Here is a 15810-nt window from a genome sequence, read left to right on the forward strand (position 1 = left end):
TTACTGTGAAAATATACGTTTTTAAAAAAGGGACAAAAAAAGCAAAATATTTGTCATAACCCCGCACCCTCTTTCGTTTGTAGTCCAATTTCCCCCCGGCACCTGAACGCATCGCAGTTTAAACGTGCGTATGACGTCTTTGGTATTCATCTCGTTCCTCCTCTGCCTGGAAATCAGACCAGCTAGCCGATAGCTAGCTAACTAGCTAACGTATTTCATTTCCCCACAGATTTCAAGACTTAGTTAATATAAGGTGTGTTTGATTGTCTGATTCAACGGGATATTATTCATCGCGAAATTACTTCCCGACTCCGTTTTTCTCTCAGCTCCCGGAGAAAACACTGGTACGTAGCAAAAACGCTAGCTTGCTAGCTTAGACCAGATCTGTTAGCTACGCATAAAGTGCGGATGGGCCTTTACAAAGGTGTAGCATTAAAATTCACCTCGTTGTTTATCGAACTACAAAATCAAAGCAGTGTGTTTGGGCTATATTTACCTCACCATATGTTTTCTAATGTAGAATCAAAAGCTATGGCTTAGCCTTAGTCATCATACATTGTCTGTCTTGCATTCAGACGCAGCAACAGGCCTATTCTGGCGCACGTGTTTTTGCGCCACAAAATAATTTGTTATCGTGAATACATTCTCTAGATATAACTATAAATGTGTATTTAGACTTCACTAGATCACAGATTCATGTTATGTATCCTAAACCTTTTAACAGCTATGACACTGCGAGAAACCTTTGCCACACTAGCAAAATAGTGCCTGCATAATACTTTGTGTTTAAATTATTTCGGTTATACTGTGTTATTGTTATTTTGTCAGCCACTTTCATATAGGACTGCAGGACTGTATAACAGGCATCGCAGTGATCTTGAATCACTACTAGCTATATTATGTCAGCCATTTTAGAATACTCCATTCCTTAGTATGTTATTTATAATGATTAAAAGGGCAACATTACCTAAAATGTAGTGATTCATCATGTAGCTTTAATGCCATTGATATTGGGTTTAAGTCTTGATGATCTGTTTTTTTTCTTTTGTTTTTGGTATATGCATATATAAATATTTTTGTTTGTATTTATGACTTTCATCTAACACAAGACAGAGAACAAAAGGACTATTACTTACAGGAAACAAACTCCTACTATTGCTGTTTTTGCAATATTTAATTAGCTTTTAAAATTTGTTTTTAATACGAGGGATGTCCTCTAAATCCTGCTGTCTTTCTAGTTTTTTTTCTCTTAGTGTCATTTTTTGTATGTATTATACTTTGCTTACTGTTTACAAAGTATTTACACCTCTGTGTACATATTTTTATTTCCTCTGGTTATACCCTTTTACCCCACTCAGTTTACTTTTCCTTTAGTCATTTGCAATACTGGCTACTGGCACAATTATAATACTTTTTAAAATATGCTTACTGTTTTACACCTGTGCACATGTATATTACTTCTCATTATACACATTTATCTTCCTGTAAACATTATTAATTTTAGTCTTGGATTCTCCTTTTGCTTTTACTTAAATGTTTTTTTAATAACATTTAATGAGCATTGTTGTAGGAATCTTAAGTTTTCATTGCTAACGACATCTTCTCTGTGATAGTTGTTGATGAGATAACAAAGATCTTGAAATGTTATAATTTTCCCCCACAGAGCCATGTACAATGGGATTGGCCTGACAACTCCGCGGGGCAGCGGCACCAATGGCTATGTGCAGCGCAACCTGTCCAGCCTGCGGGCCAAGCGGCCGCGGGATGAGCGCGGCGGCGAGCGGGACGAGAAGGACCGCGAGAGGCTGGAGAGTCAGCTCAACAGGCAGCCCAATGCAGACATCCTGGAGCACCAGAGGAAGAGGCAGCTGGAGGTCAAGTGTGCCGAGCTGCAGGACATGATGGAGGAGCAAGGGTGAGGCAAAATGCTGCGTTCAGGGCTTAGATAGTCACACTTTGGGGCTGGCAGTAACTCAGTCTGTAGAGACTTGGAAACCAGCAGATATTAGCTGGCTACAGTGAAATAAACTAATTAGAATTGGGAGGGAAGAAACCCTCTTTAATGGTCACACATGCAGAGCACACAGCACACACAGTGACATTTTTTCTCTGCATTTAACCCATCCTAGTACCAGGAGTTTAGTACTAGGAGCAATAATAGTTGCAAGATCTTTGCCTTTTTTCTGTGCTGTGAATAATGATATAATACTCCTCTTTGTTGATGTCCAGGTATTCAGCTGAGGAAATCGAGGAGAAGGTGAATACTTTCCGGATGATGCTCCAGGAGAAGGAGGAGCCGGCTCCCGCCACCACTGACAGACCATCGTAAGTCAATTCATGTGGCTGGAATAAATAAATAAAAATATAAAATGCAAGCTTAACCATTTTGTCATAAATAATTTTGGTTGCACACTTTTAGTTGTCTTCGGTGCAACACATACTATATTATGTAAATATTTATATTTATATGCTGAAGCATACTGTTACAAATTAAATAATGACAAATAGGACCATTCTTATGCATTAAACCCATTTCAATGTACTTTCATAACCTGTTTTTAAATAAGAGTGTGATACATTTAGTAAGCATGTTATTTTCAACAGTCAACAGAAATAATATCAAATGTACCCTTACAGAGCATCTCATTCTGACTTGTATGCATTGTGGTTTTTGAAGTATGTGTTTTTCATGGACTTTGAGTCTGACAGTTAAGTTGAGGATGATCTCACAGTTTCCGTTTGTTTTGTTTCCTCTCAGGGCGACAGAGACTCATGCTCTGGCTGCTGCAAACCAGCAGAAGAATGACCGTCTTCGCGCCGCCTTTGGAATCTCCAGCGACTACGTGGACGGATCCTCCTTCCATGCCGACCGCAAGGAGAAGGAGAAGGAGAAGAGAGAGCAAGAACGCCTGGAGAGGGAGAAGCTGCAGCAGCAGAAGTACACGTGCGTAGGAGAAAACTCAAATAGTGCTGGTGTGCAACAAAAAAAAGGCTATTTTTCCTTTTTGAAACGACAAACTCACAATGTGGCTATTTTGGACAAAATGGTTTGTGCTGGGTAGCTGTTCAAAGTGTATTTTGCGACACTGTTATAACTGGTGCTTTTCAACGCCACAGTAATTACGGTAACTTTATCGTGTACAGTGTTTCCCCTAGGATGGAGTCATAGCAGCGGTGCTGAGGCACGTGGGTCAAGCATAATATGAGCGCGGAGCGTGTAGAATTTTTCAGTGTGTGCACGTGCGAAGTGCGCCCCGCCAATTAGTTTCTATGTGTCTGCCAGCACAAGAAAGGCTCTTGAGGCCTAGTACCAGGGCCGGTTCTAGCCAATTTGCTGCCCTAGCCGAGATTTTATATATAAAGAATAAATGAAAAATCTCTACAAAAGACAAATACACTACAAAAATAGAAACTTATTGACATAGGTAATATACGTCAAAATGGCTTCAAATGTATTCAGTATTGTATGAACATGTTTGAATTGGGGGGTGGACGTCACATCCTCTAGGGGGGTCCGGGGGTATGCCCCCCCGGGAAGATGTTTTTATACATAAAGTAAAATGCTTCTATCTGGTGCACTTTGAGCACACAATTACTAGAGACCTGATCTAGGGGGTACAACTCTAAACACCCATATGAAAAAGATCGGTTTACATTTTAATAATCAAATAAGTATATGAACATAACCAATAACCTACCATAGCCAATAACAAATAAATGTAACTATTTTATTTTTGTTGTTCATTCATATCTTATTTTACCATAACATTTATTTATTCATGCATATTTTTGTATCTCTCCAACTTTAAAGATATTTTTGGTTTACTGTCCTATAGTATACATTGGAATGATTTCAAACCTGTTTTTATTTATCCTAATAATTATAAAGGAGTGCCTTGGAAATATGTGTTTACAATTTGTGGTCAAAATGTTTGAGACCCACTGAGATAACTGAGACTAAAATGAACTATCTAAACACTCAGAGAGTCCTTTACCTCACTGAGCCTCTCAGTCTGACAGGAGAGCTCTCCTCCACCCTGGTTGTAGAAACATCTACTTCTTATATCCGTTAGCGCAGCTAGCTAGCGATTCTAATAACAACAGCGCCGGTACCGGTGCGCCCTCTCTCTCGCTCCCACGTTCGCACTTTGGCTGTGAGCTGCGGGCGCCTGATAAGCCAACATCCCCCACTTTCATCACTTACAGCGGCCATCGTACAGGGCAAATGAAAAGTGTAACCGGGGTGAAAAGGGTGTTGCATTTACTTAATTATGAATGTTGTTACATCAAGGCTGAAAATTAGGATGAGCGCCAACGGTCAAAAATGTTTTTTCCCCTCCCAGAGCTACCAGCGCAGCGCCTATGTCGCCTAGGCCCTGCCTAGTACATACAGTGGCAATGTCTCAAGATTTAGCAAAAATACACCTTTATTGAACATACAGTAACACAAATACTACAAATCCACATAACAAACAATCAAAAATGAAAAAGGTTCGCCACTTATTATTATTTTAATTAAAAAAGAATAAAAAGTAAAAAATAAATATATATATTTTTTTGGGGGTACCTGGCTGGCGCCCCCTAGCAGCGGCGCGCATATTTCAGCAACGGCGCTACGCCGCCACTATTTTTATATAGGGGAAACACTGGTGTTCTGTTCACCCATCACCAAGCATTATGTTCGTCCCTGACTCAAGGTCTTTGCTCTCTCAGGTTGGTGGAAGATTCAGACGACTCAGATTCTCCTCCCAAGAAGCGCAGTCGGAAGAAGAAAAAGAAAAACAAGGCCAGAGACGGGTGAGGAAATTACCGTGATGAAGCAGAGCTGTTCCTGATAATGGAGAAAATATCTAACATTCTTTTGTTCCTTCTGCAGCTCAGAGAGTCCCTCCCCATCTCCTCGACGAGAGAAGAAGAAATCCAAAAAGAAGAAAAAGAAACGGTATGACCTCTGGGATTCTTATACTTGTATTGCATTACATCATGTTGATTGTGAAAATTGATGTGAATTTGTTGTGTTTCAGTGATGCATCAGAAGACGTGGAAGAAGTAGACAGGTATGTGTTTTTTATGAGTCCATCATTATTTCTTTGATTTCAGTCCATAAAGTGAATATCTTATTGAAAATAGACTGTATTTTTGTTCTTAGTCTGCAGGCTATTTTTTATTTTGTATTTATGGGGATCCCAAGCAAGCTTTTGTTATGGATTATGTGTTAATGTCTGCCCCTCTGACCTTCCTCCACAAAAAAAGTTCCTCAGATGAGAAACAGGAGTCAAAGAAAAAGAAGAAGGAAAGTTTGAGTCCTCCGAAAGCGAAGGACGTGCGGGGCAGGAGCGTCTCTTCCGGCTCTGCTCACAGGTATGAGACCATCTATCAGGCCATGTATAGAAGTTATTAAAATGGAAACATTTTAGAATACCCTTTACATACATACAAAAAATATATAAATTATCTGTGTGAAATAAGATTAATTACACTGTGGGTAACGGTTGTAAGTAGTTGCAATTTCTTTTAAATGTAATTTACTATTTTTAAAATTACCATTAACCGCACCCCACAGAACATGTCGAGTAACTTTTGACTTTCAGGGAGTAATGTTGGTGAGACCTATTATATGATTTAGTGGCCATTAAACATCAGATAAGTTTGGTTAGACCTACTGAAGCCTTTTAGGACATTTTTCGGCTAAACCTGATTAATATCCATCTTCCAGACAAGGAAGTCTTTATATATGAGATAGGGGTGTAACGGTATTCGTATCGAAAATATTCGGTATGAGCCCTTCGGGTCGGTACACGTGTATACCGAACGAATATAACGTTAAACGTAAAAAATTGAGAACGTGAAAAACTTTGGAAGTAATATCAGGTGCTGCGTCGCAGCGTTCAGTGTAATTTGCTCCCATTGGGTTCAACGCGTCATAGAGCGACCAAGTCATTTCATTGGACGAGAGGCATACTATGAGAGCTGGTCACAGGGATGTGTTCAAATTTAGTCAGTAGTTTGGGGAACTGTCGAAATGGCGAACGCAGATACAGTTGAGCTCGAAAATCCTCCAGCATCATTGAAGTCTCCGGTTTGGGAACATTTTGGTTTCGCAGTTACGTACAAGGATGACGGACAAAGACAGGTGGACCGAACCAAAGCTGTTTGTCGGCATTGTTCAACTAACATTGGTTATGCGGCTGGCAATACTTCAAACTTGCACACTCATTTGAAAAGGCATCACCCGAACGTGAATATCACCGGTACCAAAAGAAAAATGACTGAAGTGCAAACCCAACTCCCAGTAGCATTTAAGCCTCCACCACTCGCAAAAAGTTCAGTGCCATGTTAGCAAAGCGCTACCTGGCTGTATCTGCTACCTCTGTCCCTAGTGAGAGGGTGTTCTCCACAGCAGGAGACATTGTTAGTGCCAGCAGATCTGCCCTTTCGGCAAGCAATGTGGACAAGTTAATTTTTCTTTAAAAAAACATGAAAATACAATGACAAGCAAGTCCTAGTGTCAAACTAGTACAGATTATTTCAGTTCATCGAAATGCTGCACCTTAATGTTTATTTTATTATATTTTGTATTTATTTGAGTGAATACATTATTCACAGTTTAATAATAATAAAAAAATATATATATAATTTATGTTTTGTGATCATCTTTTCTGCTGTACCGAACCGTGACCTAAAAACCGAGGTACGTACCGAACCGAAATGTTTGTGAACCGTTACACCCCTAATGCATTCATATTTTTCTCTGATGTCCACAGCGAGTCTCCAGCTCCATTGAGATCACGTCAACAGGACCAAAATGCAAGAAAAGCCGACGAAGGAAGAAAGGGGAGATCGCCTGACAGAAGGCAAAGAGGCTACGAGGAAAAAGGCCAACTTCTTCAGGGAGGAGAGGTAAGGCTGAACCTGTTAGACTTAACATTTGCTATTAATAGAGAGCTGTTGGAATGAGTCCTAAAAGCAGGAAAATTATTCTGCATTTTCACACTTCCGATTCCCTCATCAATGGGTTTTGGTTAAATGCCCAAAATAAGGTCTATGGTTAACAAATGCTTATTTTAGCGTTTGGTTATACAACATAAAATTATCAGCCATGACCTCTGTCTCGGATGCTTCTATGCGTCTTAAAAACTTAAAAAAAACTTGGGATGCTAACAAGTGGCTAAATGAGACTACTAAGCATGAAGCCATGTGACATTGATGTAGATCAGGGCTACTCAATTGGCGGCCCGCGGGCCAAATCCGGGCCCAGGGTGATATTTACTGGCCCTTTGAGTATAATGTTAAAAAGTAATCTACTTTTTTTTTTTAAAGATTTTCTTTTGGGCCCGAGTGCCTTTATTCCAGAGAGGGTGTTACATTGAGAGATAGAGGGGAAGACATTGCCTGAAAACTTCGGCAGGCTCGGGTTTCGAACCCACCTACTAGCTACTATAGTGACAACTCCTGTCATTTATTGCATTACTGCGTGAATGATTAGATCATTTCACCTAAATTAAATCAGATTAAATGATGTTGATGGTTAAATTAGCTTCACATGTAGGCCTACTGAGTTCTGAACTTGCCATTTAGATCTATAAAGGCCTTGGGGCTATGTTTGATTGAATTAAACACAATATATGCACTCCACTGCTGTTGTAGTATTTACTGTATCTGAAGCTCTTAATATGATTGCTCATATTTCAAGCCATCTTTTTCCCGGCCCCTTGCTTTGGATCATTTTCATCAACCGGCCCCCATTCCAAACTAATTGAATAGCCCTGATGTAGATCGTCTATAGCAGGGGTTCTCAAACTTTTTGTTTATGCAGACCACTATTTATTATCAAGGATTTTCGCGGACCACCTCATATGCAAACCATAAAAATAAGTATATATATAAACGTAGTGTTAAACGCCGATATTTTTTTATAGTTAATTATAGACAATCAAAAGTAAATTGAAGCCTATCTGATACTTTTGTCGCACATGTGACCGGTGTCTGTCTGCGTTGTGTATGTTTCTCAAAGAGGACGGTGGACGCTATTTTAATTAGGTCATCCCAAACAATGCCACAAGTGTGCACGCGCGCAGTGCATTCACAAAACGGGCAGACAGGTCTACAAAAACTACCGGTATGCTTAGTCCTACTTTAGTTACTGTACTGCAAAAAGCAGACAGCGCTGCGCTCAACACACACAGACTCAAAACCATGGACACACCGGCACATATGTAACATAAACAATGTATAGGCCTAAGTTGCATAAATGCTTGAGCTACAGTATTGCAACTAAGCAGACAGCGCTGCTTCTCTCTATCTCCACTTTCAAAATCTATTTAAATCTCATAACAAACAAACAAAATTCCCAAAGTTGTCCTGAAATTAACTTATTAAATGAACGAAACAAAAAATATAGCCTACTCAGGGGCGGATCTAGAAAAATATTCATGGGGTGGCAAGAGGGTGGCAGGAGATTTTGAGGGGTGGCATCCCCTGGCAGAAGTATATGCTGATTTAATCGCAGTCATATCAATCAATGTTAACTTGGAAAGCCACAATATTTATATTTTAACTCAATAACATTAGGTGACATTATTGTGGAACATCAGTAAAGCCTTAAATATAAATATATAAGGTAGCAGACATAATTTAATGAAATTTTAAATGAACAATAACTGAATGAGTTTGTTTCACTCTTAGACCAGGGGTACCAAATGTATGCAGTCTGCTGCAATAAGTACATTAATTAACTGTCTCATCGATGTTTGTCTGAATTAATATGATAATATTAACAATCATATTATTCCTATCAGCTGTCAATCACTGTTATGATGCGGCGATTACCATTTTGTTCAGCAAAACGCCTCACAAACTGATTAAGATCCAAAGCTTTAGTGCGTTTTGATTCAATGCTGAGTACAGCCAAACTTGACAGTCTCTTCTCTGTCATTGTAGACCGCAAATACCTCATTCCTTCCTTCTACTTGGGTCCGGATGCTTCTCGTTTTGCGCCGTCCCGTTCAAATGAAATCGCCGCCAATCATATTTCCACGCTAGCGCCGTGGTGGTTTACAAGGCTCCGTCTTGTGCTGCATTCACTTGCACTCGGACATTAGAGCTTTTCTCATAAATGTCCAATGAGCCCAACGACCATTGCCTGATATCATTAGAAAGCCAGGAATCTCCTCTTTCCAACAGTGTATACAACTAAAAATGTGTCTTCAGGTCAATGCGACTGATTTCGATAGAGCAAGTCACATATCCCGAGAATCCTTGATAATAAAAAGTGGATTTTATTTAGCTTTTTTCCACGGACCACAGTTTGAGAACCGCTGGTCTATAGCCTAACCTTTTTACTACTAGGAATTGCATTTACGGCTAAACATTCCTAAAAATGTTGTTAATATGTGGAAATTATCTGAATGAACAAATAATCATAAAGGTTTGCCACAGAGATTATTTTCAGCAGTAATCTAAAAGACAATGGAAAATCCCATTTGCTTTTTTGTTGAGGTAACCAGGGTGATACTAACTTCAGGGTCAGACAAAAAAAATGTCCTTCTTGCACCTCTATATTATCCCAAACAAACTCTAAACTAATTGGTTTCATACTAATCTTAACATAAAGGTATTATTTTTGTTTGAAAAAACACCAACAAATCTTTCTTTCATCTAGAAGAGGCCCAATCTTGAGAGAGAAAAAGAGAGGCCGATGGAGACTGAGAACTCCTCCAAGAAGAGACATGACTCCTCATCCCCTTCACCACCACCACCGACAGAAAAAGGCAGGGAGCGCGAGAAAGGGAGGCGTTCCCGGAGTAGAGAGATTGAGAAAAGAAGCATGGAAAACGAGAGGGAGAAAGGGAGGCGTTCAAAAAGCAGAGACATGGAGAAAAGGGGGCGTTCAAGGAGCATAGAAAGGGAGAGAGGGAAGAGCCCCAGAACCAAAGAGATGGAAAGAGTGAGGCGTTCAAGGAGTAGAGAAAACGTAAGGGGGAGAGGGAGGCGCTCCAGAAGCAGGGAGGTGGAGAAAGGGAGGCGTTCAAGGAGCAGAGAAAAGAGGGACAAGGGAAAGGAGAACGTTCCTCAGAAGGCCAGACACGACTCGTCCTCTTCTCCTTCTCCTTCTCCTCCACCGAAACAGGAGACGAGGAGGGAAAAGAGCAGAGACACTGAGCGGGAAAAAGACAGGAATAAACAGGACAAAAAGACGAGACGCGAGTCCTCCTCCCCATCGCCTTCTCCCCTTGAGAAGGCTAGGAGGGAGAGGAGCGGAGAGCACAGGACTGAGAGGGATCTGCACTCGAGGGACAACAGGAGAGACGTCGGGAGGAGACAGGAGAGGGGGGCGTCTCCTTTCCAACAGAGAAACGACCGGAGAAGAGATGGAGGAAACCGAGATTCACCCGCACCCGCAGCTCGCTCACCTGTCACCAACGGGCGTCAAAGAGTAAGGGAGGACGAGAGGAGGAGAGAACAGGGTGACAGGGCGAGGGAACAAGAAAGAGGGCGAGGTGGCAGCAAAAGAGAGGAGGCCATACGACCGACTGCAGAAACCAGGAGAGATGGATCCAGACCTGCAGAGAAAGGCAGGAGCCAAAGACCAGAGATGAAAACAAGAAGTCCCCCGAGGAAGGAGAAACAGGCGGAGAAGAAAAGAGCTACCAGCAGCAGCAGTAGCAGCGGTAGCGGCAGTAGCAGCAGCGGTAGTGACAGCGACAGCTCCTCGTCCTCCTCTTCCTCATCTTCTTCCTCTTCAGGTTCATCCTCTGAGGATGAGACCCAGGTGAAGAAGGCTTCCTCATCAGGGAAGGGAAAAAGTAGTCCATCTAAAGGTGCACCGGCTGCCATCGCAGCTGCTGTGGAGAGGCACTTAGCCAACGGTAGGAAGGAGAGCCCGGTGTCTGCTGATGGGCGTGCCCAGAAGGAGAGGGAGGGTGGGGGAGACAAACGGGAGAGGGAGAGAGCTCCCCACAGAGCTCCTGCAGAGAGTCAGCCGCCCCAGAAGAAAGGTCAGGAGCGCTACAGCCCCACGCAGATGGACAGCCCTTCTCCTCCTCCCTCCCCGCCACCCAGCAGAGGCAGGTACTCCCCCTCTGAGGCTGAGAAAACTAGGGTGGAGGCGAGAGTCGGGGATAGGGAGAGAGGGAAGGAGAGGGAGGTAACCAGGAGGCCTGCGAGGTCCAGCCCCGCGGCCAGGAGGTCACGCTCCCCGCCACAGAAAACCACTACCGCCTCGCCACCACGCCGCACTCCACCAAGGCAGTACCAGGAACCCCCGCCCCGATCCAGGAGAGCTTCTCCCCCCCCGACCTGGTCTGACCGGGACAGAGAGAGGCCGAGGGAGAGGGAGAGAGACAGAGACCGGGAGAGAGAAAGGGACAGAGATAGGGAGAGAGAAAGAGAGCGGGTTGTGAGGAGGAGCCGGACCAGAAGCCCAAGAAGGCGCTCCAGGTCTAGAAGTCAGAGGAGGCGCAGCCCCCCCAACAGGTAAGAGGAACATCTTCTCATTAAAAGGCTGCATCTTTATACCTGGCTTCTCCTTAATAATGTAGTTACTTCCTTTGGTCTGTTTTATTGCAATTAAAACACAGCAAAGTCTGTAAATCTTGGGTTCACCCACACAATAGATTCTGCCAACAAGTGACCGGTAATACAGCTCGGTTCTTTATCTCAGAATGATGTGATAAACCCAGACACGACACTGTTTGGATTGAGAACGCATGTTTCTTTTGTGAAAAATACAGTATGAGGGCGCTAATGTAACTTCCAGACCAAATGACAGACCCGCTGGCGAAAATCATGCATTTGAGCGAAGTGGGAAAATAATAGTTTCTTCATGTCTTAAAGCTGCCGAGTTACATACTGCACCTTAAACAACAAATAAATCCCAAGTTACGGTTTCTTTACTTCCTCTACACAAAATGTGCATTATGTTTTTATTTTGAGTTTAGCTAAATTAAAAAATGTGGCACCTCATACAAATGTTGGATGTTTTTTCTTGATATTAACTATTTAGTGATGCGTGCTGTATGTATTTGGTTACACAGACAATTTATTGATTTTATTCATGATTACTAAAATATACTGTTTTTATTTTTTATTATTGTAAGAGATAGATTGATGTCAAATCACTTATAACTCTCATGGCATGGAAACTGTTTTGTTATTTCAGGGTGCATCGTCTCCTTTTATTGGACAGTTTGACTGGAAGTGAGGGACTTAAGGAGGATGACGACATGTTGATTCTTAAAGTCTTGATTTGTTTTTGTCTCCCAGGTCCCGCCGCTCTCCCTCCCCACAGCGGCGAAGGAGGAGCAGTCGCTCCCTCTCCCGAGAGAGAGCCAGAGAGAGAGAGCAGCAGAGGCTCAGGCAGAGGGAGCTGGAACAAGAGAGAGAAAGGGTGAAGCAGACCCCAAAGGAGGTTCCCCCGCCCCGCAGGGCGTCCTCCTCTTCATCTTCCTCCAGCTCCTCCTCCTCCCCTTCGTCCTCCCCTTCACCACAGCGACAGGGGAAAGACACCAAGGCACTAACAGAGGACGAGAAGAAAGAGAAGAAGAGACGCTCCTCTTCCTCACAAGGCCCCTCCAGAGACTCATCCCACGCCCAGGCCTCAGGTCAGAGAGGCCCGCCGTCAGACTCCAGGCGCTCTGACGGTCCCTCCAGAGGGTCTCCGGCCGCCAACCAATCAGAGACCAAACAGCCTTCTGAGGGTCCTATCAGGACGCGGTCGCCCGGGGCGGCCCCTACACCGTCAGACCGCACAGTCCGCAGTGAGAGCGCTTTGAATGGGAAGGAGGTAAACAAGAAGGCCAACAAAAGCAGCAGCTCCAGCTCTTCTTCCTCCTCATCTTCCTCTTCTTCCTCCTCTTCATCATCCTCTTCAGATAGCTCTGACTCTGAAGGGGAGCAGGAAGAAAAAGGGTAAGCTGGAGACGGGAAGAGTTGATATGATAAACTGAACATAAGAAGCCGAAAATTCAGGATTCACAGCTAATTAATTTGTAATTGATGAAATGGTTATTCAACAACTGTTCTACTGAAGTGTGCTTCAAGCCTTTTTTTAAACTGTTCTATCTCTATAAACGCAGTTGACTCATTGCTTCTGGGAACTAAATGTTTTCAATACTAGTTTCTGGGATTGCAAATTCCCCTTTTGTGCCATGGAAAAAAAATAAAACTTTATTATACCTTTTTTCTTTACCTGTCTTTCAGCTGTTTGCCTCACTAACTTTGAGAAAAACTGTGTTCATACTAAAATCAAAAAACTACTAAGAGCAGAGGGGGTCCTGTTTGGAGCACCCTTAGCTGTACTGATTATTCATAAATGTGTAACTTACAATAATTACTCAACTTGTGACTTTTGTTTACAGGGAGCCAGGAAAAGCTCCAAGCTCTTCTTCCTCATCCTCATCGGAGAATGAAAAGGAAACCAAGAAAAAGAGGTACGCAGAAAACTGAAACTTGATTTTACTCTATAGGTATTGGTGCTTTTAATTCAAATGTGTCTTTCTGCTACATTAGTTATTATCGGAGTTTAAAAACAACTTCAAAATGTACTTATGCACATATTTTTGTAATTGTTACTGAATTGTGCAACATTGAAAGTAATTGTTTTTGAACCAGGTATAAAATGAGTTAATATTGGGTTAGATATATTGTTTGACTTTGAATCAGGAACTCAAAAAGGGCCAACGCTGTGAGGATGACAGTGTTAACCTTTTCCTAAGGATACTGACTGTTCACCATCTAAATCATTTTTTACCTGAGGAGTGCATGATGAGTTCTGCTGCTCCAGTGTTTTGGCTCTGAGACTTTGATTGACAGCTGTGTTTTTTCCTCCCAGCCCTGCGATGCCTCCGAGGGTCCCGGCTGATTCCCTGAGAGACTCCCGCTCCCTCAGTTATTCTCCTCCGAGGCACATGAAAGCAGCGCAGCCCTCGCCCAGCCGCAGGTCTGTTAGCACTGTTGGACATTAAAAGAGCGAGACAACAGCTACCTGTACAAGCAGGGCTCTCAAGTCATGTCTGGAAGTTAGTTTAGCATATTAACGTCAACTTATACAATTCAAATACACATATGAAATAATAAATTAGTGATTGCTTTTAAAATGGAGGCATGGCTGGTTTATTCTGTATATGTAGCTTCTCCTTTACATACACGAACAACAGAAGATGGATGCTTTCATACAAATAAATGTCTCTGTCTTGGATTGTTCCCATTCATCCCATGTTGAATAGAGCCAGTACTGGTTAATAAAATGTGCTATACATTAATCCAAAATGTGCATTTAGCAGCAAACGAAATAGTTTCCACCAGTGAGGAAGAGATGCTTGTGCACGCTGACGGTTATTTAACAAAGAACGTTTGCAGCTGCCGATAGTAAAAGACACTGCGCTAATGAAATTACAGTGAAGACGCGCACATAACGTTTTGCAGCTGGGTGTAATTATCCATGTGGCAAAGAACATTTTGTCTACATGCCAAAAACACAGTAGGTACAACAATTAAAAGAGTAAAATAAAAAGGTTAGCAATTTGCTAATAGCAAAGCAGCAACGAGACGCTCTTTGCTTAGCAGCGCAGTTTACTCTGCATAGGACTGTGCAATAAATGAATATAATACAGGGTTTCCCCACACATAGACTTTACTTGGGTGGGCCGCCCAGGTATATTAACGTCCGCCAAAGTATATAGCGTGACCCATTTAGGTTTAATCTTTTTTTTATCCGTCCGCGAGCACGACACCATCTGCGATCGATTAACTACCCCTCCTGTACCTGTTAGCTCTGCTATCGCGTGAAGGGTCTGCTTTATGCGCTCCGCAGTAACGCCGCTGCGAGGCTCCGGCGAACAGTTCATGAGCGTGCTCCACTAGCACCCTATGGTTAACCCTACAATATGCTAACAATGTTGACATTTTTGGTCAAAAATATCATCCAGCCCTACCTTTTGTGGGTGCTTCCTAGAGTTACACAGCTTCTTTTTGTCTAATGTTTAACTTTTAGCAGTTGCAAAATCTGCACAATCCTTTTGTGAATTCCTGAGTCTTTATAAAGGTTTTATTTTCCTTTTCTTGTAGGAGCGGCAGCAGGCAATCTCCAAGCCGCTCTTCAAGCAGCAGACGAAGGAAATGAGCCGACACCTTGAGGCGCTTCTCTTCTTCTATGGTGTTTGTCTGTTCCCCTACAGCTGGTTTAACTGGACTATAACAGGAACTCTACAGCCAGCGGTCAGTAGATTAACCTCTGAATGTCGGGGGACACACTTATCAACAACGCGTTTGTTTTTTAAGCAGCAACGACCCGCGGCCGGCTTGTACATTTATTTTTAGGAGCTGAATAAGAAACGTACACATTCACACACGCAGACACTGTTAAGTAAAGTGTATCTCTAACAATGTTCCTGTGTACTTGTACTGTTTGTTGCAGTCTACCTGTAGATATGAGCTGTCTGTATTTTGGTTATTATCATGTAACAGATGATAATACGTTTCCATTTAATGTGAGCAGAAATGTGTTGATTTCTTTGTTGAAAATGGTTAATAAAAGGCAATTGTACATTTTATTTGTGTGGATTTTGTCCATTTATATCCAGACATGACACTTTAAGGATATACACTTTGATGATATTTGATATTTGTATTGTTAATACATCCAATAAAAAATTAATTAAAAAAAGACCAGCAGATATGTCTACAGTATCACAGACTGACATTTCTTCTCGGTCTGTGCCATAAAGCTCCATAATGGTCCAAATGTTATACAGTGAAGGAAGAGGCCGACACCTAAATCTATTAAAATATCACAATGTTAGAGAGATGTAA

General features: G+C 42.2%; 1 protein-coding gene across 2 annotated transcripts; it reads left to right on the plus strand.

Annotated features, from left to right (window-relative positions):
* Positions 1-126: 126 nt before the first annotated feature.
* Positions 127-15551, plus strand: srrm2 (serine/arginine repetitive matrix 2). Of its 2 annotated transcripts, none has more exons than XM_034142725.1 (14): positions 127-344; positions 1664-1915; positions 2230-2325; positions 2759-2944; positions 4714-4797; positions 4877-4942; positions 5025-5057; positions 5254-5361; positions 6765-6900; positions 9662-11475; positions 12265-12909; positions 13359-13430; positions 13832-13939; positions 15067-15551. In XM_034142725.1, exons 2-14 carry the CDS (start codon positions 1668-1670, stop codon positions 15119-15121), a joined length of 3651 nt encoding a protein of 1216 aa, XP_033998616.1. In that variant the 5' UTR covers positions 127-344; positions 1664-1667; the 3' UTR covers positions 15122-15551. The 2 variants fall into 2 exon arrangements, with proteins under 2 accessions (XP_033998616.1, XP_033998617.1); XM_034142726.1 differs by having other exon boundaries at positions 9665-11475.
* The last annotated feature ends 259 nt before the right edge of the window (positions 15552-15810 follow it).

The sequence above is a fragment of the Trematomus bernacchii genome, unplaced genomic scaffold, assembly GCF_902827165.1.
Source record: "Trematomus bernacchii unplaced genomic scaffold, fTreBer1.1, whole genome shotgun sequence".
Lineage (NCBI taxonomy): Eukaryota > Metazoa > Chordata > Actinopteri > Perciformes > Nototheniidae > Trematomus > Trematomus bernacchii.